This window comes from Lipotes vexillifer, unplaced genomic scaffold (assembly GCF_000442215.2).
Source record: "Lipotes vexillifer unplaced genomic scaffold, Lipotes_vexillifer_v1.1 scaffold868, whole genome shotgun sequence".
NCBI lineage: Eukaryota > Metazoa > Chordata > Mammalia > Artiodactyla > Lipotidae > Lipotes > Lipotes vexillifer.
In genome coordinates this window covers 36,572-62,880 of record NW_006790424.1, presented here as the reverse complement: position 1 = coordinate 62,880, position 26,309 = coordinate 36,572, and the positions used below count along the sequence as shown (strand labels likewise).

The 26,309-nt window shown below is 41.0% G+C and overlaps 1 protein-coding gene and 1 pseudogene across 1 annotated transcript in view; one reads left to right on the top strand and one right to left on the bottom strand.

Moving 5' to 3' along the window:
- Positions 1 to 13,218, bottom strand: part of PHLPP1 (PH domain and leucine rich repeat protein phosphatase 1) — a 211,647-nt gene extending 198,429 nt beyond the window's left edge. The window contains exon 1 of the mRNA XM_007463703.1: positions 11,703 to 13,218. Coding sequence (XP_007463765.1) covers positions 11,703 to 13,218 — 1,516 coding nt within the window. The remainder of the gene's footprint in view (positions 1 to 11,702) is intronic.
- A 453-nt stretch (positions 13,219 to 13,671) lies between these two features.
- LOC103079708 (zinc finger matrin-type protein 2 pseudogene) lies at positions 13,672 to 16,186 on the top strand (annotated as a pseudogene).
- Positions 16,187 to 26,309: the final 10,123 nt, after the last annotated feature.

Below are 26,309 nucleotides of genomic sequence, written 5' to 3'. Positions count from 1 at the left end.
CAATATACCAGGAGACACATTTACAGTTACATTTATTGCAGCATGGTTTTTGTTTTTTTGTGTCTTTTTTGGCGGTATGCGAACCTCTCACTGCTGTGGCCTCTTCCGTTGCGGAGCACAGGGTCCAGACGCGCAGGCTGAGCAGCCATGGCTCATGGGCCCAGCCGCTCCGCGGCAGGTGGGATATTCCCGGACCGGGGCACGACCCCGCGTCCCCTGCATCGGCAGGCGGACTCTCAACCACTGCACCACTAGGGAAGCCCTGGAATTTTATTTTTTTTAAATTAAGAATACCCTCAGGTTATGACCAATTCCTCGTCTTCCAAATCTTACATTAATGTGGTTGGTCTACATGACATTAAACTAAAAGAAGGTATCTGCCTCCAGAAGATGAACACGGAATTTCCCATAAACTTTATAAATCCGAGGAAAGCAAAACCCTCACGGGCTTCACAAAAAGAAATAAGAGAACGTCTTTCAAGTGTACTGTAGGCCCCCTGCCAGGCTTCAGGGCAACCCCGAGCATGTGCACATTTGCATTTTCTTTTCAAGAAAGCAAAATTAATATTTGCTTAATCCAGAACTTAGATCCTCACAAAGTATGATACCAAATGAAGCCCCAATGATTCAAATGGATAAAAAGGCCTAGATAGAAAGGGTTGGTAAATCTTAAAGGATTAAGGTGGAATTACTAATCCTAAACTCAGTCTGACTGGACTTTGAACTACTGGTAATTTATGGTTGCTCCTCAAACAATTCGGTATTCCAGAATTATGGCAAGTCTATTCCCTCTGGTCCTTCAAGATGGCTCAAGGGCCTTCCGGGGATTCACACAGTGGAGTCAGGAGCCTCTCCTTTGCTGCTACTACAGTCATCTGTGGACCCCACTGCCTCTATTAGAACATTTTCCACTTTTGTATTCTAAATGTTGGCTTGCTTGTTTCCACAAACATGCCCTCAGAGTTATAAGTATTTCAAGGGATCCTAGAAAATTAAAATTAGTCATCTTTGAATCAAAAGTACTTTTGACATAGTAGGTACTCATAGTAATTACTGGATTGAATGAATGAGTGAAAGTGTATAGTTTGCCAGTGTCACTGAGCAACAGCATATCCCATCTTCCTTAATGAGCCCTAATTACCTCTAATTAACATTTGTGGCAATTTACTGTTGCTAAAAATAACACTACCACACTACATTTGTATAACATCTCACAATTTACAAAGCACTTCCACATATATCATCAAATCTGAACCTCACAAAGTTCTCTGAGATGGATTTTTTTTAAATCTCTCTAATAAATGAGGCTTAAAGAGATTACAGGGTTCATTATAGGTTTCCCATCAAGTAAAGAAGAAGCCCACAGTCAAATCTAGGTCCTAGATCCTCCATCAGTGCTCTTTGCATCCTAAGACCAGGGCCTGGTTTACACCGAGTCCTGCTGTCCTAGGCACTTTCCCTCATCTCATTTGATCTTCTCAGCAACACTGTGTGGCTCACAGGTACTGCCTATTTCCACAGAGAAGGAAAGAGGGAGGTAGAGCTCTGGGCTCAGGGACACAGCCAAAATGCAGGTCCCAGCCTCAAGTACTTTGAAGTCCATGCTTCCCAAATGCTGATCTGCCCAAACTGGCCCCAGAAGGTTATCAAGGACAAGTTTTCCACATTCGGCAGCAAATGCTGGGGACTGCACTCTGCCTGAACCTTGCTCGCTTGACAAATCCACACAAGGTACTGAACTGCTCTGTAACTCAGTTTCCCTATCTGTAACCCTGGGGTGGTAACATTACCTGCCTCATAGGGTTGTTATGAGGATTAAATGAGTTAATATTTATAAAGCACTTAAAATGGTGCCTCACACATAGTAAGGATGATATAAATGCCTATCAGTTTTTTAAAAAAGGCATAAACTGAGGAAAAGTGACAGTTTAAGTCACTAAAGAAATAGTCAATTATCGAATTAAAAGTGTGGGGACAATTTGTTCTTTCCTACTTCCTGTCTTTCTTTTTTTTTTAAATAAATCTATTTATTTATTTATTTACTTATGGCTGTGTTGGATCTTCGTTGCCGCACACGGCCTTTCTCCAGTTGCAGTGAGCAGGGTCTACTCTTCGTTGCGGTGCTCGGGCTTCTCATTGCGGTGGCTTCTCTTGTGGAGAATGGGCTCTAGGCGCGCAGGCTTCAGTAGTTGTGGCACGTGGGCTCAGTAGTTGTGGCTCACAGGCTCTAGAGCTCAGGCTCAGTAGTTGTGGCACGGGCTTAGTTGCTCCGCGGCATGTGGGATCTTCCCAGGCCAGGGCTGGAACCCATGTCCCCCCGCACTGGCAGGCGGATTCTTAACCACTGCGCCACCAGGGAAGTCCCGTTCCCATCTTTCTTAAACAACAGATAGATTAAAATTTTTAACATACAAATAAAACTATAATATACCACAGGAAAATATGGGAAATTTCTTTTAAATCTTGAGGGGGAAGACTTCCTAAGCATGACACAGAACCCTGAATACCTAGAGGAAAAGACTGACGTAAAAGTGCAAATGGATGAAGAAAATAGTGACTTACAAAACAAAGCTAGTTTCCCTAGATATATGCCCCCCCAAACAAATCTATAAGCCAGTAGGAAAAAGGCAAATATCAAACAAAAAAAATGGGCAAGGGATATGAACAGGCCATTCATGGGAGAAATAAGTTACCAATTAAAATGTGAAAAAAAATGATCTACGTAATTAAGAACTATAATTTTTTTTTAATTGAGACTTTCCCCCACAAGACTGCTTACCCCACCCACCTGCTACCACCTCCCATTACCTCCTACCTCAGCACTCAGTGGAGAACATGTGGGCATGCATGTGTGAGTGTATCACGTACGCATGTGTGGGATGTGTGTAAGGAAGAGAGTGCGTCTCCTCCAACTACAGTGATGTTTACTTCTTTCCAGAAGGAGAGATTCGATTTATTACATAAACCTGCACATCAGCTACCCCCAGCCATACTACCTCTCTCAGAGATCAAGAGAAATTTATTTTCTGCTTCAGCAGCTAGAGTACATATTCCGTATGCCAGATGCAATGTATTTTTACCCATTTGTACTTCTGCACTTTGCAAGTTCCCTTCCTCACAGTAAAAACTGAAGTCATCTTTGATGAATTAATTGACTCCATATAAAACTTTTACTTAAGGTAAATGATTAAATTAAAATGGAACCTAATATAAAATGGAATCTCTCTCTCACCCCTACAAATATTCACAAACCGTCTTTTTGCTAACAGGAGCAGGACATTTCTCTCCCTCTCTCAAAGATATTCAAAGCAGTACCAGATTTCATGATACAGACTTCCAAAACCAGCAAACGGCAAAAGCCCAAAGATTACTGAACTAAGTTGTTTCAATTTATATCACATAAAAGTAGGTCTGTGTATGTGTACCTAAATAAACTAAGTGCATTTAATTGTGAGAAGATACATTTTTCTTAAAAAAAGTGAAATAAAAAATATTATGAATACTGAATCTTTTTAATGAACACATGTCTGAATAGGATTTTTTTTTTCAAGATCTATTCTTAAATTTTTCTTCCAAATATTTTTTTAAAATTCAATGGTTTTTCAAATTTCCATTCTTCTAACAATTTCAACTTTAAAGGACTGGACAAATAACCATTGATTTTCTGATTTTCTAGCACTGCAACTCTTTTCAGTCAACCATCTGTCAACTTTAAAGTTCTATCATAAAACCCCCAAAGGGTAACATCACTGATGAAATCCAATTTCCCTCTCTGCAATTAAAATATCCAACTGTTCCATTAGAAGCCCGCCCATAATCTGTCAAAGTGATATGTAACCTCTCATAAGCACTGATTAAAATGAAAAGAAACTAGAAACACCTTGAAGTAATTGAGAAAGCACCAAATGTGTGAAGCACACTCAATTTTTTAAACTTTCATTTTGAATACTAAATAAAGGAGAATCCAAAGATAGTAAGTATATAAATTCAGTGTGGGGGAAAAAAAAACACTAGACAGATAATAAAATCCTGGGTGCTATTCCTAATTCTGAGACTGAGTTTATCACTGATCTTGGACCAGACACTCAACCTCTACAGGGCTTGCTTTCCTCATCTATAAAAATACAGATGTTAGGATCTCTACAGAATCCTAAACTCTATGATCTAATCAAAAATAACACACAAAAAATTTTTATGTGCTTTTTCTCCTACTGACTCTAGGCACAAGTAGATAGGCACATACAGCTCACCATGAATTAAACCTAATGAACCATTAAGTTTCCCATATCTGGATCCCTCAAATACAGAGTTATCACTACAGTAAAGTTTATAAACTGGATTATAAAAGTATCTTACTTTACAAGTCAACTTCAGAACAGAATCTTACTTCAACTTTTTTTTTTTTTTTTTTTTTTTGCGTTACGCGGGCCTCCCACTGTTGTGGCCTCTCCCGTTGCGGAGCACAGGCTCCGGACGCGCAGGCTCAGCGGCCGTGGCTCACGGGCCCAGCCGCTCCGCGGCATGGGGGATCCTCCCGGACCGGGGCACGAACCCGTGTCCCCTGCATCGGCAGGCGGACTCTCAACCACTGCGCCACCAGGGAAGCCCTTACTTCAACTTTTAAGAAGATGTATTTCTTTAAATTCATCTCTAGTGTGCTGAATTCTACTTTGAAGAGTAGAGCTGGCAGGGAGAGGGTAATCAAACACTATCTATTCCATCATTAGTCCTAATTGACTCCAAAAAGGTATTCTTCTTTGGCTGGCAACCTTAGGCTGACTTGTGTTTATTAGGTCCAAGCCTGTTCCTTTCTCCATGACAAAAAACTGGGGATTTGGCTGTCTTTAAACCCATGGATAGGTCGTACAGAACTTAAAACAACTACAACATTTAGTCCTAATTTGAAGAACAGGCTCTCTAATGAAGCCCCAGAATGTTAAGAGTTGGAAGAAATTTTAGACTTATTCTCCTCCAAGCTCATCATTTTACTGATGAGGAAATCAAAGCCCAGGATAAGTTTAAATGAATGCCCAAAGTCATACCAACTTTCCCAACTCTCAGACCCATTTCTTTAAATTACAAACCATAACAAAGTTACTTTCACCTGACCCCAGGATACATCAGCCAAACTCAAAAACCATAAGATGGAGCACCCCTTCAAGTGCTAAAGTATAGCCAAAAGCTCTCAAAATATATGGATAGGAACAAAGAAAGAATTCCATAGGAATATATTTCTCATACATGACAAAAAGGTCAAAAACTGGTTCTATGCATAAAATTTCGCTCTTTGGACCATGTGTCAGGAGTGAACTGATTGTGAAATTCAGATAATTATTAAATAGACAGTGAAAACAAATACAGTTCATACTTTCTCTTGCTATATTTAAAAACACGCCTCGTATTTGAAAAGGCGGCACCAAACATTCTAACATATTATTAATGAAGGCAGACATCTGAAAAGATTCACTCTCCACCTGCTCTTCATCATCAGATGTATGAGTCAGTAGAACTAGACAGCAACAAATTCAAAACTCTTCCTGCCTGAAAAGAATGCAGGGGAAAAAACTAAAACAAAATCAACCAATTCAAAGTATCTCAAGTTTCGAATTAGATTTTTTCATTCATTAATTGAAATGGTCCAAAACCAAATTCTTTCAAATTTTATTCAGTGTTCAACTGAATGCTTTCACATAACTGGAAATGAGACTAATTTACTTCTAGCAAGCTTCATTTGAGAAAATACATGTCATAAATTCTGGATTTTTTTTTTTTTTTTTTGCTCAAGTATTGACATTTACAAACTCACAAAATATGTACAATCTACAAATAGAGTATTTCACTCCATTTCCAAGAGAACTTCTAGGTTCCAAACTCAAAGGTCATTGTACTAGTACCTTAATAAGACACTCTATCATTAAATACATTTTACAACCTATTAAAGCAATCTCAAATGTAAAAATATAACAGGGAAACAATTATTTCAGCATGAATGTGGCATTATGGGATGGTTATGCTTTGTTTCACTTAACATACTAAAAGGAATATTGGGCATATATATTATATATATAACAAAACCATTCCATCTCTAAATCAACATGTAATTACACGTCAGCAGCCCGGTAACTGTTATTATTCTTGATTCTAAAGTACGATTATCACACAACTTGAAAGAGCTGCTATTTCATAGTTAACCAAATATCCTAATGTTCTTTAATCAAAGTACCATTAAAGTCTATTTTTTCCAACCCTTGAGTTTCAGTTTATCAAAATTTTCCGAAGCCTAGAGTTAAAGTTTCATAACAAATCCAAACACAACCCGTCACAGAGACTTAGGTTATAAATACCTAATATGTCTAAAGAATCCAAATGGTCGATTTTGTTTTGTTTTAATTATACTATCTTTAGAAAACCAAAGGTAAGTATTAAAAAGAGTTTGCCCAAGAAGCAGAGGGACATGAAGGTAGATTCAAAACCCCTCATTACCAGTGTTGTACCAAATGCCTGCGATCAAGGGGTGGAGTGGGTTTTTAGAAAGTGGGACTTTTAAAAAAAGCCTTCACTTTCCCAGACTATTTTGGACATTTTGATAACATCTTTTTCTCTTTTTCAAAATGCCAGGCGTCTTTAAAGGAAAAGCTTTTCTACTGAGTGGCTTTTCTCGACTTTCACAGTACAATTAAACCCTTCTCCTGTCCAGATAGACTGAACCGTGTTCAACCCTGGCACATAACAAAATCATTAAATCTAAAACGCCTCATTTGACAGATGTTTATTAAATTCATCTTAAAGTTTAGGTAAGAGATGCCTTTGAAAAGGGGGTAAAAAAAACACCTGTTAACTCTAAGAAACCTTTGAGAGAGAACTCTCTCAAAATCCACATAGAGCTCCACTCACGGGAAATAGAAGATATTAACAGTGTGTGGCACATCTAAAACCTCCTGTCATGGGAGAAATGCCTCTGTGTGTATGTGTGTTTAACACAACCCCTGGGGACCCTAACAGGAAGGAAGGCTGAAGATTCAGGACATACACCACCAGCTGCTTAACAAAATTCCACAAATTCAATTCAACAAATGTTTAAACTAAAATGCCAAGTACTATACTAGCCTTGGACCATATACAACATTAATGAATGTTATGTTACCAAGAAATCAAATTCAGCATTCTATAAAGAGAATCAAAAACAACAAAAACACCTTACTCTTTAAAAAATAATAAGAATCTTGGGATAACGAGTCATTTAAGGTGGCGGTTTTAACAATCTTATAGCCACAAAAAGATAAAACTTTCAACCAGAAACTTCATAAACTCATTTACACTCATCTCCTCTCCCTATAATTATTTCAATAAGCATAAAAAAACATACCATTTAAGGAATAACTATAAAAATCAGGCAGAGTAGCTTACTCTCTAACTCTATATAACATATGAATTATAAAAAATGAACAGCATGGTGACACCAATAGAGCACTACTGATCACTAAAGTACAAATAAGTTTACTTTAAGATGAAAGGTTTATGCAAACCTTTCATGATAGCTATTTTCAATACTTTACAAGTAAAGCTACGTTTTAAAGGAACTGAAATGTCACACCGCTACCCTCAAAAGTTATCCACTCTTCAGATAAAGTGTTAATGCTCTATACCCAATGAAGATTTACAGTTTAACAAATGAGGCGTGTGTTAGAGAATAAAGAATCATTAGGCGAACTTTATTTCATGCCAACTTAAATGCATGTAGGACTATTTACAACCAGAATATTTAGAACACTTTCGTACTCTTTCTGTATTGTCCACTTATTTGCCAGTCTTGCTTCTTTATGTTAAAGGCAGCATGATAAAAATAGAACCAACCACATTTCACAAGGAATACCACTTTGGACTAGAGGATAATATCACCTCATTACCAACAAAAATAGAATATTTTCGGAATGCTTTTAACCAAGTGAAAAATTCAAGTGTAAATGAAATTCAACTTCGATTCATGGAAAGTAATATGAATTGTAAAACAGAATATGCATGCTCTCTCTTCTCAGCTCTGCCAAGAACTGAAAAACCACAAGCAAGAATCAAAACTATGCATCAGTTTATCTGAAAAGAGGATTGACACCCACTCCTCCCTAATAGTGTTTCCGAAAGGACAAATGAGATAATTTATGTGAAAGCTCTTTAAAATTTTCGAAGATAATAAACCCAACATATTAATAGACGTTATCAAACCACAGTTATGAAGGACAAGACAGCACTCACTTTATATCAAAAACAAGTATAAAATTTAAATACAAAAAGCAACAAAAATAAAATTAAACCCTTTGTTCTTAAAAGGACTGCTTAAGCACACACTGGTGTCACATGTTCATACCACGTTACTCAATACTGCTGTAATTATAGTAATAAGAGACTTCTTGTCAATATTACAGCTTAATGCCGAACCACCCCTTCTTGGTTTCCATGTAGGAAACCATGTAAGGTTTGATCATCCCAGAAGAGAAAAAGAGAAGAAATATGAGCGGGTAAGGAGTCCGTTCTCCTGAGCAATCCCAAAAAGTCAAACATAAAAATATCTTGTCCAAGATTCACAAGCCACAGTGGGTGCACTCTCCATTCTGTCAACATCATTTCCCACTATTACAATTTAAACTGAAACAGCCAGATGACTAAAGCTAAAAGGCAGTAGAAGAGAGTCAAAAATATTAAAAATATAGTTTAATACTGCCCTTGATTAATGACTCAGATGCCCCCAGGGAGTCCAAAACATAACCTCATTATCGTTTTTAAGTCTGTAACCTATGTCGAGTAACCTAAATTCTTGAATTTTTTTTCACCTAAAATTACTCTCAGGTAAAATTTAAGATGGCTGATTTTAAAGGAAAATTGAATGTTAATGTACCTAATATACTTAATACTTCACACAAGTTACTTCAGATAGAGCCATAATTAAATTTTTTCTTATTTAAAGTTAGCTAAGAGAATGGTTGCTTCAGAGGAGCAACAATTTTCAAACTAAGTTTTTCTCAACAACTCTGTAATTAGATAGTACCTTTTGTCCAAAGCCTTTTAGCTCATCAAAGACTTCCATTTTACTTTACCTAAATAAATATTTAAGTATTCAAAGCAACCACAAATGGCTTTCAAAGTCTTTTAAGAATAACTTAGGCCAGGTTATAAATACTAAAATTTAACTGAAAGGTGACCTCAAGAGAATGAAAGTTCTCCACTGGACAAGAACTTCTCCAGTTATAAACAGATAAACTAGATAAACAACAGATAACGAGCTCAATTTAAATATAGGAAAATATTCAAAAGCCTTCAAAAGCAATTTCCTAGTCTATCCTCAACTCCACATACACAGATAAACAAAAAGATATGCAGCAATAAATTTAAGAGTAAGTTATACGTAACATTATAAAAACGAATGTGGTGGAAAACAGTCCCTCAAAGGATCTCATATAAAACAAACGTTAATTCTCTTCTTCTTATGGAAAAGAATTACTACCAAAACATGCCACTTTCCTGTTGGGTGTCCTACAATCCACTGCAGCACAGGGGTAACTTCTAGGAATCTCCTCCAGCTTGGTGCAAACCTGCGCTACATGTGAAGTCCTGATAATGTTCCAGTGATGAGTGAGACCACCTTATAACAAGCCTCTTTTGTTCATCAGTAACTAAACTTCCTTGCAAAAGTTCAAGTGGACTCACTATATGGTAAATTTTGTTCTATGGCAAATGAGTATCAACACAGACGTTTGCTATGTTCTTAGGCTTAAAATAAGCTCAACTTGCTATAAAATAAGCAATTAGACATCTTTATAATATCTTTATAAAGACTGTTATATAACAATCAGGCATCTTCCTTCTAGGACACCTGCATACCAGCTTCATATTCAAGAACAGGTTGGATGCTCTGTATGGCTTCCTCATTTAATTAGTTACTTTTACAAGGATATTCACAGAGGTATATATGTATTTATACTGTGCATATAGAAATAAAGCAAATAAGTTCAGAATGAAGCAACAATCCCTGCTTTTCATAACGAACGAAACAAAAAGATTAAAATGAGCACACCAGAAATTTGCGATTTACCAGAAAGATAATTTGTCACCTTTATACTGAGATGTTTTTTAAAAAAACCTATATATATCACCCACTTAGAACATTTTAGACACACGTGAAGAGACAATCAAGGGGAATCAAAGATTTAAATGTCATGACTAAGACACCTAAAACCCTTCCCATGGACATTTATCATGATCAACAATTCAGTCATGAGGAAAAGAAAGGATGCAGAGCTCTTTCCATACGAAATATGTCCAATACTTCTTATTTAACATATCCCTTGCTTTATATATATTTCCTTCAATGTAATTGGTTGGTTATAAGGGCATTTATCATTCTCATGTTAAGAAAATATTCTCATTCCAAGTGTGATTACCATTTACTGCTTTTGTAAAATAACAGTATTTTACAAATTACATGAGCCACAGGAGAAAATGATATAGTTGTTGCTCCTACATGAAAAAAAAAAAAAATCACCTATTTTCTAGGCCATAAGCTTTTAAAGGCTTGTCATCCGGTTGGGATATTATCTTCAGATACTACAAATGCTATTGTATTATGATATGGTTTTCTTTACGAGGCAAAAATCCATCAGAAATCCACTTGAATTACAGAAAAACTTCAATTAAAACGTAAAGGAACATCTCACCAGGAATGCTACCAGTCTTGCATATCTCAATGTGTGAGTAATTTCCTCATTCAAACCGACTAAACTGCTACTGGGACACAGGCTGGACCCAAAACATATTAAGTTAGAAAGAATGGCTACAGATTAATGAAATTACAAGTGTGATTATTCTTCCACCACCACATACAACCTAGGTGGGGAAGTAATTTAGTACTTTAGTAAATCTGGGGAAGATTTAACTCTCCTTTTAAGACCTTTAATCTAGAAATGAAAAAAAAAATGAGGAAGATTTTAGATCACCCTCAAGTCGTGTTGTGATTCCTATATATCCCTATTGCAAGTCACATTGCAATGGGCAGTTCTGGCTATAAAGGCTAGAAGTAAGAAACTGAGAGAAAGAAATAGGCAAAAACACTTTTGACGCAAGAATCAAACTTACAGAGGAAACTGAAATAAAGCCAAAAAGCGCTGAGGAAAAGTATCGCTAAAGAGGACCGCAGCTGCTGGGTTCCATCGAGGACTAAGTGGGCAAACGAGTAGCACCAGCCGATGCGGAGCGAGCTGCCGGGCTGGAAGGGCAGGCCGCGGACAGTGAGACGGAGGGCGGGTGTTCCAGCGCATTTCTCAAGGTCATTTTCCTCTGTAGGTATCACGTGCACGTGATGTTTACCTGAAATCCCAAACTGCCTCAAACCCAACAAACCGATGAACAGACGTCTGAAGGCAGCACTTCACTGTTAAAGACACCACTGCTTCTTTCAGGAGTGCCTGCTCCCAGTGCTTCCTGGTGGCCCTGCCACCTCTCCCAGCTTGTTTCCCAACCTCGGAGCCCCCAAGAATGACAAAAGCTCGCGGATTTTAAAACTGCTCAATTTAGTATCACAAAGATCGCACTTGAAAGCTGTAGAGAAGTAACAGACTCCCGAGGACCCGCGCTGACTCTCGGGGTGGCCAAACATTTCTCGGGACCTGGAAGTGCTTATTCCCCACGCGTCAAAGTGCAGGTGATCTCCTTACCTGCATAGAAGCGGATGAGGCAGCCGATCTCCGAGTCCATGCCTTCCTCCTGCACCCTCCACAACTCCCCAAAGCCCAGGTGGAAGAGGTAGTCATTTTGGATCTGCAACGGCTTCTCGTCCGCCTCCAGGCGCCGGGTGGTCTCTCCGTGGAGCTGCACGTACAGAGTGGGCGGTGGAGGCGCCTGCTCCGCGGTCGCCCCGTTCCCATCCTGGGTCGACGGGGGGCGGCCGAGGGCCGCTGTTGCCGCCGCCTTCTCCTCCCGAGGCTGATCGCGGGCGGCGCCGCCTGGGCCCTCGACGCCCCTCTGGGCTTTCGGCTGCGGCGGAGGCGGGGAGGCCGTCGGGGATGACGGCCGGGCGCCCGCTCCAAGCCGGGGCAGGCGGGGCTGTCCCGGAGCCCCCGTCGGGGTCCGGGCCGGGGCCAGGTCAGCCTCCAGCTCCTCGGACGACGACGAGCAGCCGCCGCCGCTGCTGTAGGGGTCCAACCGGTCAGACACGCTCTCGGCGCTGGGGCTCAGGCTGAAGCTCTCGGTGTCGGAGGCCGGGCCAGCGGCCGCGCCGTCCAGGAGCCGCGGGGCGCCCGGTTCGCCCAGGCTGGAGTCTGAGGGCGCGGGGCTGGCGCGGGAGGCGCGGAGCGCCCACCCGTCCGGGGCGCCGGGCAGCGGCAGGTCGGTGGGAGGAGCGCGCTGTGGCCCCCCGACGGCGGCCAGTCCGCTCCTCCCGGGTGGCGGCCCCGAGTCCCGCGGCTCGGCGGGCGGGAGCCGGAGACCGGCGTCAGAGTGCCCCTTGCCCAGCACCTTTACCACGCCGCCACCCTTGTAGCCCACCTGCAGCAAGCGGGCGGCCACCTCTCCGGCCGTGGTGTCCAGCGTGCACAGCACCGGGCGCAGGTAGGTCGAGGCCATGTGGCGGTCGAAGACGTGCACGCAGCCCCGCTCGAGCTGGTGCCGCACCCAGTCCCGGTCCGACGGCTGCAGCTGCAGCATCTGCCGGTGCTTCAGGAGCAGCGTCTTCCTGTCCAGGCTCCGGGTGCACAGCGACGCCGAGGCCGAGCAGGAGGCGGTGAGGCCGGTGGCGCCGGGTGAGTGCGAGGCGGCAGCGGCGGACGACGACAACGAGGACGAGGACGACGAGGCGGCGGCAGCGGCCGCGGACAGATTCCTCTTCAGCCGCCCTCTCCTCAGCAGCAGGGAGTTGGCGCCACCGCCGGCCCCGGACACCGGGGCAGCCCCGCCAGCGGTGGGCTGTGGGGCGCCGCGCCTCCTCCTGCGACCCGTGCCTCCCGGCCGGCCCGGCAACAACCCCAGCTGCGCCTCGTCGGGGGCCTCTTCCCGCGCCCCGCCGCTGGGGGCCGCCGGGGTCAGCGCGGGCTCCGGGCTCCGGCCGCCCCCGACTGCCGCCGCCAGAGCCGCCGCGGCCGCGGCCGCCGCTGCAGCCGCCGCCGGAGCCGGAGCTCGGTCCTCCCTGCTGGTCTCTGGGAGTCGCTGCGCCGTAGTCGCGGCGGCGGGCTCCATTGCAGTGGGGCTTCGCGCTTCCCCCCCAGCTCCGGAGACAGCTGGCAGAGAGAGAGGAGGCGAGGCGAAGGTGGGAGACGGCGGCGGCGCGGGGAGAAGGGAGAAGCCAATGGCGTTCGGCACGGCCGTTCCAGGGGATTATGTGGCAATTCGGAGCATTCCGTCGGTGTCTCGGTGTTCCATCCCGTGCGCCCGCCCGCTCGGCCGCCACCGCCCCCCCAACACACACACACACACACACACACACACACACACACATATACACACACACACACACACACACACACATACACACACGCCCTCCCCGCCCGGGTCGCGGGCGCCGAGCGCAGGCCCCGCCTACTACCCCGGCGAACCCGCCGCGTAGCTGGGCTCATTGAATATTAATCATGCGCCGGCAGCGGGAAGGCGGGAGACGGGCAGGGCGGGAGCTCCTCGGCGGGCCTCATGAATATGCATCACCTGCATGACGGCATTCCAGGCAGAAGAGGGGAGAGCGGGAGGGCGGCGGTGAGGCGGGGCTTCAGGGTAAACAAACGGCACGGCGTACGAGGGCGGGGCCGGGGGGGGGCAGTTTCCCGGGAGGTTACGGCGCGAGCCTCAGAGAGGGGGAGGCAGAGACGACAGCTGCGCGCGGTGCACCTTGGGAGTTGTAGTTCCAGTGAGCGGACGGGCATGTCCGAAGGAAACGTGGTGTACTACAAGCCCCAGAGATCCTTAAACTATGCCCCTCTTTTCAGCCAGCCGTGTGCCCTGGACAGTGGGTATTCTGCCCTCTGCTGTTGAACTCCGTGCCCGGGAATGTTCTTGTTCATTAACTTGTACTTAGCCCGCCCACTCCCGCTTCCCAGAAGACTTTCGTTTTCCCGGCTAATTGAAAGAGAGGGCTTTGAAGGGACTCTCAACGGTACAAAGGTCCCCAGACTTTGGTCTTCACCTCCACCACCCATCGAACGTGCTTAGTGGAAATCGTGTCAGCCCCGACCCGATCCTCCAGGTCCTACGTACATCTGAGAAGGAAAAAGGCAAAGGGCTGAGATCTCATTTTTCCCTGTTGGTCTTAAGGTTTGAAGTAACTTAATGACACAGAAAGCGATGGAAAGTAGAGGAAACGCTGGAATGGAGACACGGTGGGATATGAGATGGGCTGGTCCTGTATGTTCTCTCTTAACGCCTTCCCTTGTTTTTTCTTTCAACATTCAGAAAAAGTTATACTCTACGGCTACAATGTTATTCGTGGTCTGAAAAGTTGCACTTTGTCAGTTGAAACAATATTGTAGGCTAGATTAGAATAGCGTACTATTTAAAAGAATTTAGTAAATTTTTTAATTGAATTACTATTCCCCCACATTGTTTTAGAAATCTGGATTTTCACATTTGAGACTTTTTCAACTTCATACTATCCAGGGCCTCCCTAACTTCAATAAAATTACTAAACTTGAGGGTGAATTGGGGGTGAGGGGTTTGAGGAAAAAGGAAGGAGAGAGAAACAGAGAAACTGGAACTTGTAGCTGAAATAACAGAAACTAGTAAGGGCAGGGAAAGTTGTACTTGGGTTATCTACACAGTTCCATTGAAGAGGAATGGAGGAAGTTACAGGACCAAAAAATATATATTTATCTTGATTCTTGAAATTCCTGAAAATGATTTTTTATATTTTTCTTTTGAAGTATTACCTCTTGGTCTCATGAAACAAATGTTTATTCCATTTCAATTCAATCAAGAGCACAGAGTTACATTTTTAAAATTAGGAAGAATGCAAGTTCTCCCAAGAGACATAAGATAGTCAAGTCAATTAATTTAACAAATAATTATAAACATATTATATGCCAGGTACTCTGTTCAGCAATTGAATAAATCAGACACTGTCCTTGCCTTCACAGAGCTTATAGATTAGCAAGAAAGAGGTTCAACAAGTGAGAGGGATGTGGACGAGGGGAAAATACTGGGTGCCATGGAGGAAGAAAAATAAAACAAGAGAACTGACCTAGTCTAGGGAGTCCAACAATAGAGACCTCACTTTGGATGAAATTTTCTAGAACAAATGAAGCTGAGTACTTGCTGAAGGATAAGTCTCTGAAAGAAAGTAAAGAGGCAGAGAAAGAGGTAATGATCTTGAAGATGAATTTCAGCTGCCTAATCCATATGTACCTTGAGTAGCACCTAACACAAACTATTCTAGAAATGAAAAGAACAGTATTTTAATTTAGCCTTACTTTAATAAGGTTAAAAAACAAAGACTACATTAAATTTCAGCACTAAAGCACGGACTATTTACATTTCTTTATATTTTTTAGTTCCTTAGCTGATTTCCTATAAACCTCTTTAATTTTTTCTATATTAAGAAATATATATTCACTTCGCAGTGAAGATCGCGTCGGGCAGTGGCACAAAAAACTTGGACTTTCGCCGAAAGTGGGACAAAGACGAATATGAGAAGCTCGCCGAGAAGAGGCTCACGGAAGAGAGAGAAAAGAAGGACGGAAAACCAGTGCAGCCAGTCAAGCGAGAGCTTCTCCGGCATAGGGACTCCAAGGTGGACCTGGAATCCAAACTTGGGAAGACAGTCGTCATTACCAAGACCACCCCACAGTCTGAGATGGGAGGATACTATTGCAATGTCTGTGACTGTGTGGTGAAAGACTCCATCAACTTCCTGGATCACAGTAATGGAAAGAAACATCAGCGAAACCTGGGCATGTCTATGCGTGTGGAACGTTCCACTTTGGATCAGGTGAAGAAACGTTTTGAAGTCAACAAGAAGAAGATGGAAGAGAAGCAGAAGGATTAGGATTTTGAGAAAAGGATGAAGGAACTCAGAGAAGAGGAGGAAAAGGCCAAAGCCTACAAGAAAGAGAAACAGAAGAAGAAAAGGAGGGCGGAGGAGGACTTGACATTGGAGGAGGAAGGTGAGATGGCAGCTGTGATGGGCTTCTCTGACTGTGGTTCCACCAAGAAGAGTTACTGAGGCTTTTTGAGCCTTTACTGAGGCTTGGCTTTTTGCCAGGCCTAACTTTGTGTGTGTGGGCGTCATCTTTTGGGAGGTACCGGGGAAAGTCCTTAAGAGTGGCAGTGGGGACGGCTAGAGGGTGGGTGTTTGTGGTTTCCCTCTACCTTGGGAGAGAGCACAGGATGCAAAGGAATGTGCTGTGGCATGTTCCTTCAGCCTCAGTATTTCACTGGAGACAGAGGACCTCTGATCATCTGAGTTCCCAATAAAGAAAAACCACCTCTTCTGAGGCTGCTTTCCCGAAAAAAAAAAAAAAAAAAAAAAGAAATATATATTAATTCTCATATATCTGCTTTCTAGAGTTATTTTTATTTAGCTAATGTAACAAACTCAAGGGAAGTTTGTTCTAATCAGAAATTCTGTCACCATTGGCCCAATGTCCATTTGCATCCTCTTTAAGAAATCATAGCACTGTTCTCAATAAGCTCTGAGTCTTGCTATTTAGTTTTACACAATCACCACGACTCTCGCCTTTTCATCCTCTAGGAACTGTATTTACCCCTTGATGTTATTTGTAACCAAAATACCTCCTCCAAGGGGGAAAACTTAAAGAAAAAGCATCGGTCAGAGAATTCAGTATACAAAGTATTGGAGTGGGGAGGGGTTGGAGAGTCTTCATACACACCTGCCAGACTTGGTGTGAGGGATTACTAAATTAGGAGGAGAAAGGGAATAATGAATTATGTTCAAGTATCTCAACATGAAGAAAAAGGAAGTGCATTCCAGCCTCAAAAAAACAGTGGGTCCTTTTTTTGTGGGCGGGTGGGGGGGAGAATGCAGATTATAATTTCTACACAGAGAAACTATTTCAGGTATAGTGTCTATAATCTAAAAGACGTCATATTCCATTGTATCCAAAATAATAGAAATCAGAGTTTAGGGGAGAGCAGAAGACCAAGGATCCACAGTGTGATCCATCCATCCCTGGTTCCACCTCCAAACACCTTCAGTAAAGTTACTAAACTTGGGGGTGAGCGAAGAGAGAGAAAGAAATGAGAGTTCATGAAAATAGACAGTCCCCTGAACACCAGATCAACTGGAACCTCGGAGTTTTAATAATAGACAATGATAAGGGCAATGAAACTTGGAGTTTGCTGGTATCATGGAACATCATCTAGACCGTCCGAGCCAACACACACTGTACAATTTCTCTGAATAAGAAAAGGATTTCAGTTAAGGACAAATGTTTTCTAGACACCCATGAAATCCCAGCTTCTCCTACTTAAAAGTAGAGTGGGGAATAGGCCACTATCTTGAAACCACATAACTCACAAATGCCCCCCATCCTTTAAAATGTTCCAAATGTACAATCTGATACCACATTTCTGACTAGCCACACTTTTAAAAGAACCACATCTTCAAATGCTAAAAGATAATCCCGAAAAGAAACAACAGATGTAAAAGTAGCAAACCCTGAGCCAACTTGTTAAAATATTTTCACAGCTAAGTATAGAAAAAGAGAACATAATTTTCAATTTACTGCCACAGTTTATTTTATGCCGTGTGATTTATAACTGACTTGCTGTGTTTTGCATCTAGGTTAATCCCGTTTGCATCCTTAGATCCAAGATAAAAGAAACCATCTCTGGAATTTTTTTTCTAATATAAGCAGTTGGAATTTTAATGGAGGCATGAATTGATAGCAGGATTGGTTTCAGTCTGAATTGTAAAGGGCTCAGCTGTGTCCAGAAATAAACTCAGAAAGATGCAATATACAATGTAATACATTTAGTTAGTACATTATGAACAAGGAATATAATTATAGTTTCACATTTCTATATCCCTTGAGCTACTAGTGGTTTACCATCCCTAAATTGCTCACTATTTACTCATTCATTTTTACTATGAGGGACCCATTTAGCAAATTAGTACTCTAGTGCACTAAATGGGCCCCAGGTGACCAAACAGAATTCATATGTTCCCTGCTCACTGACAGGATGAGACCTTCTCAGCTCTCTAAGGCCTCACCCTTCCCTCACAAATTTATCATCTGAACTCTATCAAAAGCTTAGATTACCACTATCATTTTAGGTAGTCTATTTTATAGATATGACTTGATAACTTTTCAGATTTTAGTGCACACTTTTTTATCCTGTAATTCTTTGTCTCTTTCTCATTCCTCACATCCTGCCTCACAGAAATAAACGAGATGTGTTTGTCATCACAGCAATGAGGTATTAGACCAAAAAACAGAGCCCATGTAATCCCACCACTTCCACTAACAATATAAATTACCTGGGACATTCATTCAACAAGTATTTATTAAGCTTTTATATGTAGGCACCATTTACACTCAGTAAATAGTATAGACAAAAATACTTGCCCTAAGAAAGCTTACATACAGGCATTGTCATTTTTTTTTTTTAAGCGTTAGTTAAAATTGACCTACTTTCTTCTTTTGTATAGATGGTTCTTGTTTCAGGCAAATGGGATATATGAAAATCTATAGCTAGGGACTTCCCTGGTGGTGCAGTGGTTAAGAATCCACCTGCCAATGCAGGAAACACAGGTTCGATCCCTGGTCCAGGAAGATCCCACATGCCGCGCAGCAACTAAGCCCGTGTGCCACAACTACTGAGCCTGTGCTCTAGAACCCGCGAGCCACAGCCGTTGAGCCCATGAGCCACAACTACTGAAGCCCGCACGCCTAGAGCCCATGCTCTGCAACAAGAGAAGCCACCACAATGAGAAGCCCGCCACTGCAACAAAGAGTAGCCCTGCTCTCTGCAACTAGAGAAAGCCTGCACTCAGCAAAGAAGACCCAACACAGCCAAAAATAAAAATTAATTAATTAATTTTAAAACAAAACAAAATCTAGGTATGTAAATTATATATTAGGCTATAAATATTTCTTTGTTCTTTCTCTTATATGAATTCATCATAAAATTGTTTTAAATACTGGGCTCCTATAATATTAATACATTTAAAATATATTAATTGTAAAAACTGACTTATGCCCAGATTTTAGAAATCCATTTTGGGTTCTAACAAGTGCCTAATACCTCTTTCCATCAAGATTCATGTCTAACAAATATCCTTCCTACATCATCCCAAAGCATTTCCCCCTGAATCTTCCATGACTAAAAATAGAAAAGTATCCTCCAGATGACTCCCCTATACTTATAGTCATTAATAATACCCTGAAGAATCAGCGTGGGAATTCTCTTTTTTGCCCCAAAATAGATTGTAGGAGACACACTTAACCCCTAGAAATCCTGCTCTTTTCCCCTCTATTCCCCACCAAATCCACTGGGCTGGACTCCTAGACATATTTGTTTCTTAGGGCTTCCATAACAAAGTACCATGAACTGGATGGCTCAAACAACAGGAATTTTTTTTCTCAAAGTCTGGAGGCTGAAGTCCAAAATCAAGGTGTTGGCAGGACCATGCTCCCTCTGAAAGCTGAGGGTTGGGTGGAGGGATCCTTTCTTGCCTGGTCCAGTTTCTGGTAGTTGCCAGCATTCCTTATCTTGGAGCTGTATTACTGCAATCTCTTCCCTCTGGTGTCTGAGATCACAAGGCCTTCTCCCCGTGCCTCTGTGTCCAAATATCCCTCTTCTTATAAGGATGCCAGTCTTTGGATCAGGGCCCACTCTAATCCATTATGATCTCACCTTAACTTGATTGAATCTGCAAAGACCCTATTTCCAAATAAGGTCATATTCTGACGTTCCAGGTAGATGCCAATTTGGGGGGGACACTTCATCCAGTACACTAGATGTCTTGTATCGCTACGCAAGACTGACAATCTGAAATTTATCAGACTTCCAGATTTCAGGGATTAGTAAAATCCTTCCCCCCCGTCCTGCCTCCCCGAAAAAAGTGATGTCCAAACTAAGGTTATTTACTTTTTACTCACTCTTTTAAATATTTTTTGAGTCTCTGTTTTATGTCAAGCACTATGCTAGGAATTGAGTGTATGATAGTGAATAAAACAGTTGTAAGCACTGCCCTCAAAAACATTTTAAACTATAAATACCATAAAAATACATTTAATGCAGAAAAAGTAGGAAAGACAAATCTCAGCATAAAAGGTTCCCTTTAAATTGAAAAGAAAAATGCCATCTCAAGCCAGTATCACATCTCAGACTTGGCATTTGTGAATCACAGTGGTAGAGTTTGCAAAGAGGTACTACCTCTAGTGCTCCTCTGTTCTGTAGCCAGTAATGGATGGTTATGGTAAACACAGAGCTGTGACTTTCAGGAATTTTATAATTTACAACCATCTGCTGCCAGATGATCAAAATATTACCAAAACAATGACCACTGCACCGGTGCCATGGCATACATATAATCTTACCATACCTCTAGTAAAAATGGGATGCCAGGAAAATCAGGCTTAGGGGATCACGCTTAGGTAGGTATATTAATAGTCAAATATAATGATGGTGACAATGGCAGAATAACACTCTCAGTCTTCGACACATTCCATAGTTTGAAAGGTGGCTTCATGTAATATTTGGGGGAATTTAATAATATATAAGGTTGGAAGTCAGAAAGTCCTCATTATGGTCCTGGTGCTATACTAACTAGTTAACTATGACCTTGGGAAGGCATTTGACCTTCAAGAAGGCTTCAGTTACTGATTTATGAAATGAAGGAGTTGAACTAGTGTCTCTAAAAAATCTCTCCCAGCTCAAAAAACTTCTGATTTTTGGCTGAAAGCAAAATTGTCTAAGTTGGAATATTGGCAAATGTTTTTGTTAGTCACAAAGCAGAGGTCTTCACATTTAGATGATATTAATTTGAAATAAGAAGGCTCTCAAGGCTGCTTCTTGACATTTAAAAGAATTTTTAATGCATTTAAATAACAGCGGGATTATTCTAACATTTAAGAAAATTGCTGGGTTTTCAGTCCTTTGAAATATAAATTTCTCATGAACAGGAGTCAATCCACGACAATGAGATCCACAGCTTCAGATTTCCAAACTCCAGGGTCTTTGTCAGTTTTCCCTTTTATGGTCACAGGTGGGTAGAAATCTCATTAGCACAAAGTAAGTTCAGCTCACAGAATCTAGAACATCTGCCCAGTGCACCAGGAGACACAGACAAGGATGCTGATAGCAGCCGCAATTCACAATGCCAAAGCCTGGGATCAGCCCTAATGTCCATCAACTGCAAAGCAGGTAAATAAGTGGTAGCGCAGTCCTACATTGAAATACCAACACTACAACAGCAATGAATGAAATTATTACAATGCTAGGCGATATGAATGAATCATTTTTTTTGAATTTTATACAGCAGGTTCTTATTACTCATCAACTTTATACACATCAGTGTATGCCAATCCCAATCTCCCAATTCATCACACCCCCACCCCCAGCACCCCCCGCCGCTTTCCCTGCTTGGTGTCCATATGTTTGTTCTCTACATCTGTGTCCCTATTTCTTCCCTGCAAACCGGTTTATCTGTACCATTTTTCTAGGTTCCACATATATGCGTTAATATATGATATTTGTTTTTCTATTTCTGACTTACTTCACTCTGTATGACAGTATCTAGATCCATCCACGTCTCAACAAATGACCCAGTTTCGTTCCTTTTTATGGCTGAGTAATATTCCATTGTATATATGTACCACATCTTCTTTATCCGTTTGTCTGTCGATGGGCATTTAGGTTGCTTCCATGACCTGGCTATTGTAAATAGTGCTGCAATGAACATTGGGGTGCATGTGTCTTTTCGAATTATGCTTTTCTCTGGGTATATGCCCAGTAGTGGGATTGCTGGATCATATGGTAATTCCATTTTTAGTTTTTTAAGGAGCCTCCATACTGTTCTCCATAGTGGCTGTATCAATTTACATTCCCAGTAAAGTGAAAGAGGGTTCCCCTTTGTCCACACCCTCTCCAGCATTTGTTGTTTGTAGATTTTCTGATGATGCCCATCCTAACTGATGTGAGGTGATATCTCATTGTAGTTTTGATTTGCATTTCTCTAATAATTAGTGATGTTAAGCAGCTTTTCATGTGCTTCTTGGCCATCTGTATGCCTTCTTTGGAGAAATGTCTATTTAGGTCTTCTGCCCATTTTTGGATCGGGTTGTTTGCTGTTTTAATATTGAGCTGCATGAGCTGTTTATATATTCTGGAGGTTAATCCTTTGTTGATTCGTTTGCAAATATTTTCTCCCATTCTAAGGGTTGTCTTTTCATCTTGTTTATGGTTTCATTTGCTATGCAAAAGGTTTTAAGTTTCATTAGGTCCCATTTGTTTATTTTTGTTTTTATTTCCATTACTCTAGGAGGTGGATCAAAAAAGATATTGCTGTGATTTATGTCAAAGAGTGTTCTTCCTATGTTTTCCTCTAAGAGTTTTATAGTGTCCAGTCTTACATTTAGGTCTCTAATCCATTTGAGTTTGTTTTTGTGTATGGTGTTAGGAAGTGTTCTAATTTCATTCTTTTACTTGCAGCTGTCCAGTTTTCCCAGCACCACTTAGTGAAGAGACTGTCCTTTCTCCATTGTATATCCTTGCCTCCTTTGTCATAGATTAGCTGACCACAGTTGCGTGGGTTTATCTCTGGGCTTACTATCTTGTTCCATTGATCTATATTTCTGTTTCTGTGCCAGTACCATATTGTCTTGATTACTGTAGCTTTGTAGTATAGTCTGAAGTCAGGGAGTCTGATTCCTCCAGCTCTGCTCTTTTCCGTCAAGACTGCTTTGGCTATTCGGGGTCTTTTGTGTCTCCATACTAATTTTAAGATTTTTTGCTCTAGTTCTGTAAAAAATACCATTGGTAATTTGATAGGGATTGCATGGAATCTGTAGATTGCTTTGGGTAGTAGAGTCATTTTCACAATGTTGATTCTTCCAATCCAAGAACATGGTATATCTCTCCATCTGTTGGTATCATCTCTAATTTCTTTCATCAGTGTCTTATAGTTTTCTGCATACAGGTCTTTTGTCTCCCTAGGTAGGTTTATTCCTAGGTGTTTGATTCTTTTTGTTGCAATGGTAAATGGGAGTGTTTCCTTAATTTCTCTTTCAGATTTTTCATCATTAGTATATAGGAATGCAAGAGATTTCTGTGCATTAATTTTGTATCCTGCAACTTTACCAAATTCATTGATTAGCTCTAGTAGTTTTCTGGTGGCATCTTTAGGATTCTCTATGTATAGTATCATGTCATCAAACAGTGGTGACAGTTTTACTTCTTTTCCAATTTGTATTCCTTTTATTTCTTTTTCTTCTCTGATTGCCAGCGCTAGGACTTCCAAAACTATGTTGAATAATAGTGGTGAAAGTGGACATCCTTGTCTTGTTCCTGATCTTAGAGGAAATGCTTTCAGTTTTTCACCATTGAGAATGATGTTTGCTGTGGTTTTGTGGTATATGTCCTTTATTATGTTGAGTTCCCTCTATGCCCACTTTCTGGAGAGTTTTTATCATAAATGGGTGTTGAATTTTGCCAAAAGCTTTTTCTGCATCTATTGAGATGATCATATGGTTTTTCTTCTTCAATTTGTTAATATGGTGGATCACATTGATTGATTTGTGTATATTGAAGAATCCTTGCATCTCTGGGATAAATCCCACTGGATCATGGTGTATGATCCTTTTAATGTGTTGTTGGATTCTGTTTGCTAGTATTTTGTTGAGGATTTTTGCATCTATATTCATCAGTGATATTGGTCTGTAATTTTCTTTTTTTGTAGTATCTTTGTCTGGTTTTGGTATCAGGGTGATGGTGGCCTCATAGAATGAGTTTGGAAGTGTTCCTTCCTCCACGATTTTTTGGAAGAGTTTGAGAAGGATGGGTGTTAGCTCTTCCCTAAATGTTTGATAGAATTCACCTATGAAGCCATCTGGTCCTGGACTTTTGTTTGTTGGAGGATTTTTAATCACAGTTTCAATTTCATTACTTGTGATTGGTCTGTTCATATTTTCTATTTCTTCCTAGTTCAGTCTTGGAAGGTTATACCTTTCTAAGAATTTGTCTGTTTCTTCCAGGATGTCCACTTTATTGGCATAGAGTTGCTTGTCGTAGTCTCTGAGGATGCTCTGTATTTCTGCCGTGTCTGTTGTAATTTCTCCTTTTTCATTTTTAATTTTATTGATTTGAGTCCTCTCCCTCTTTTTCTTGATGAGTCTGGCTAGAGGTTTATCAGTTTTGTTTATCTTCTCAAAGAACCAGCTTTTAGTTTTATTGATCTTTGCTACTGTTTCCTTTGTTTCTATTCCATTTATTTCTGCTCTCATCTTTATGATTTCTTTCCTTCTGCTAACTCTGGGTTTTGTTTGTTCTTCTTTCTCTAGTTCCTTTAGGTGTAAGGTTAGATTGTTTATTTGAGATTTTTCTTGTTTCTTGAGGTAGGCTTGTACAGCTATAAACTTCTCTCCTAGAAGTGCCTTTGCTGCATCCCATAGGTTTTGAATCGTCATGTTTTCATTGTCATTTGTCTCGGTATTTACTGAGTTCCTCTTTGATTTCTTCAGTGATCTCTTGGTTATTTAGTAATGTATTGTTTAGCCTCCATGTGTTTGTGTTTTTTACGTTTTTTTCCCTGTAATTCATTTCTAATCTCATAGCACTGTGGTCAGAAAAGATGCTCGATATGATTTCAATTTTCTTAAATTTACTGAGGCTTGATTTGTGACCCAAGATATGATCTGTCCTGGAGAATGTTCCGTGCACACTTGAGAAGAAAGTGTAATCTGCTGTTTTTGGATGGAATGTCCTATAAATATCAATTAAATCTATCTGGTCTATTGTGTCGTTTAAAGCTTCTGTTTCCTTATTTATTTTCATTTTGGATGATCTGTCCATTGTTGTGAGGTGTTAAAGTCCCGCACTATTATCGTGTTACTGTCGATTTCCTCTTTTATAGCTGTTAGCATTTGCCTTATGTATTGAGGTGCTCCTATGTTGGGGGCATATATATTTATAATTGTTATATCTTCTTCTTGGATGGATCCCTTGATCATTATGTAGTGTCCTTCCTTGTCTTTTGTAACATTATTTTAAAGTCTATTTTATCTGATATGAGTATTGGTACTCCAGCTTTCTTTTGATTTCCATTTGCATGGAATATCTTTTCCCGTCCCCTCACTTTCAGTCTGTATGTGTCCCTAGGTCTGAAGTGGGTCTCTTGTGGACAGCATATATATGGGTCTTGTTTTTGTATCCATTCAGCAAGCCTGTGTCATTTGGTTGGGGCATTTAATCCATTCACATTTAAGGTAATTATCGGTATGTGTGTTCCTATTACCATTTTCTTAATTGTTTTGGTTTCTTTTTGTAGGTCCTTTTCTTCTCTTGTGTTTCCTACTTAGAGAAGTTCCTTTAGCATTTGTTGTAGAGCTGGTTTGGTGGTGCTGAATTCTCTTAGCTTTTGCTTGTCTGTAAAGCTTTTGATTTCTCCATCGAATCTGAATGAGATCTTTGCCAGGTAGAGTAATCTTGGTTGTAGGTTCTTCCCTTCCATCACTTTAAGTATATCATGGCACTCCCTTCTGGCTTGTAGAGTTTGTGCTGAGAAATCAGCTGTTAACCTTATGGGAATTCCCTTGTATGTTATTTGTCATTTTTCCCTTGCTGCTTTCAACAATTTTTCTTTGTCTTTAATTTTTGCCAGTTTGATTATTATGTGTCTCGGCGTGTTTCTCCTTGGGTTTATCCTGTATGGGACTCCCTGTGCTTCCTGGACTTGGGTGGCTAATTCCTTTCCCATATTAGGGAAGTTTTCCACTATAATCTCTTCAAATATTTTCTCAGGTCCTTTCTCTCTCTCTTCTCCTCTGGGACCCCTATAATGCGAATGTTGTTGCATTTAATGTTGTCCCAGAGGTCTCTTAGGATGTCTTCATATCGTTTCATTCTTTTTTCTTTATTCTGTTCCACAGCAGTGAATTCCACCATTCTGTCTTCCAGGTCACTTATCCGCTTTTCTGCCTCAGTTATTCTGCTATTGATTCCTTCTAGTGTAGTTTTCATTTCAGTTATTGTATTGCTCATCTCTGTTTGTTTGTTCTTTAATTCTTCTAGGTCTTTGTTAAACATTTCTTGCGTCTTCTCGATCTTTGCCTCCATTGTTTTTCCGAGGTCCTGGATCATCTTCACTATCATTATTCTGAATT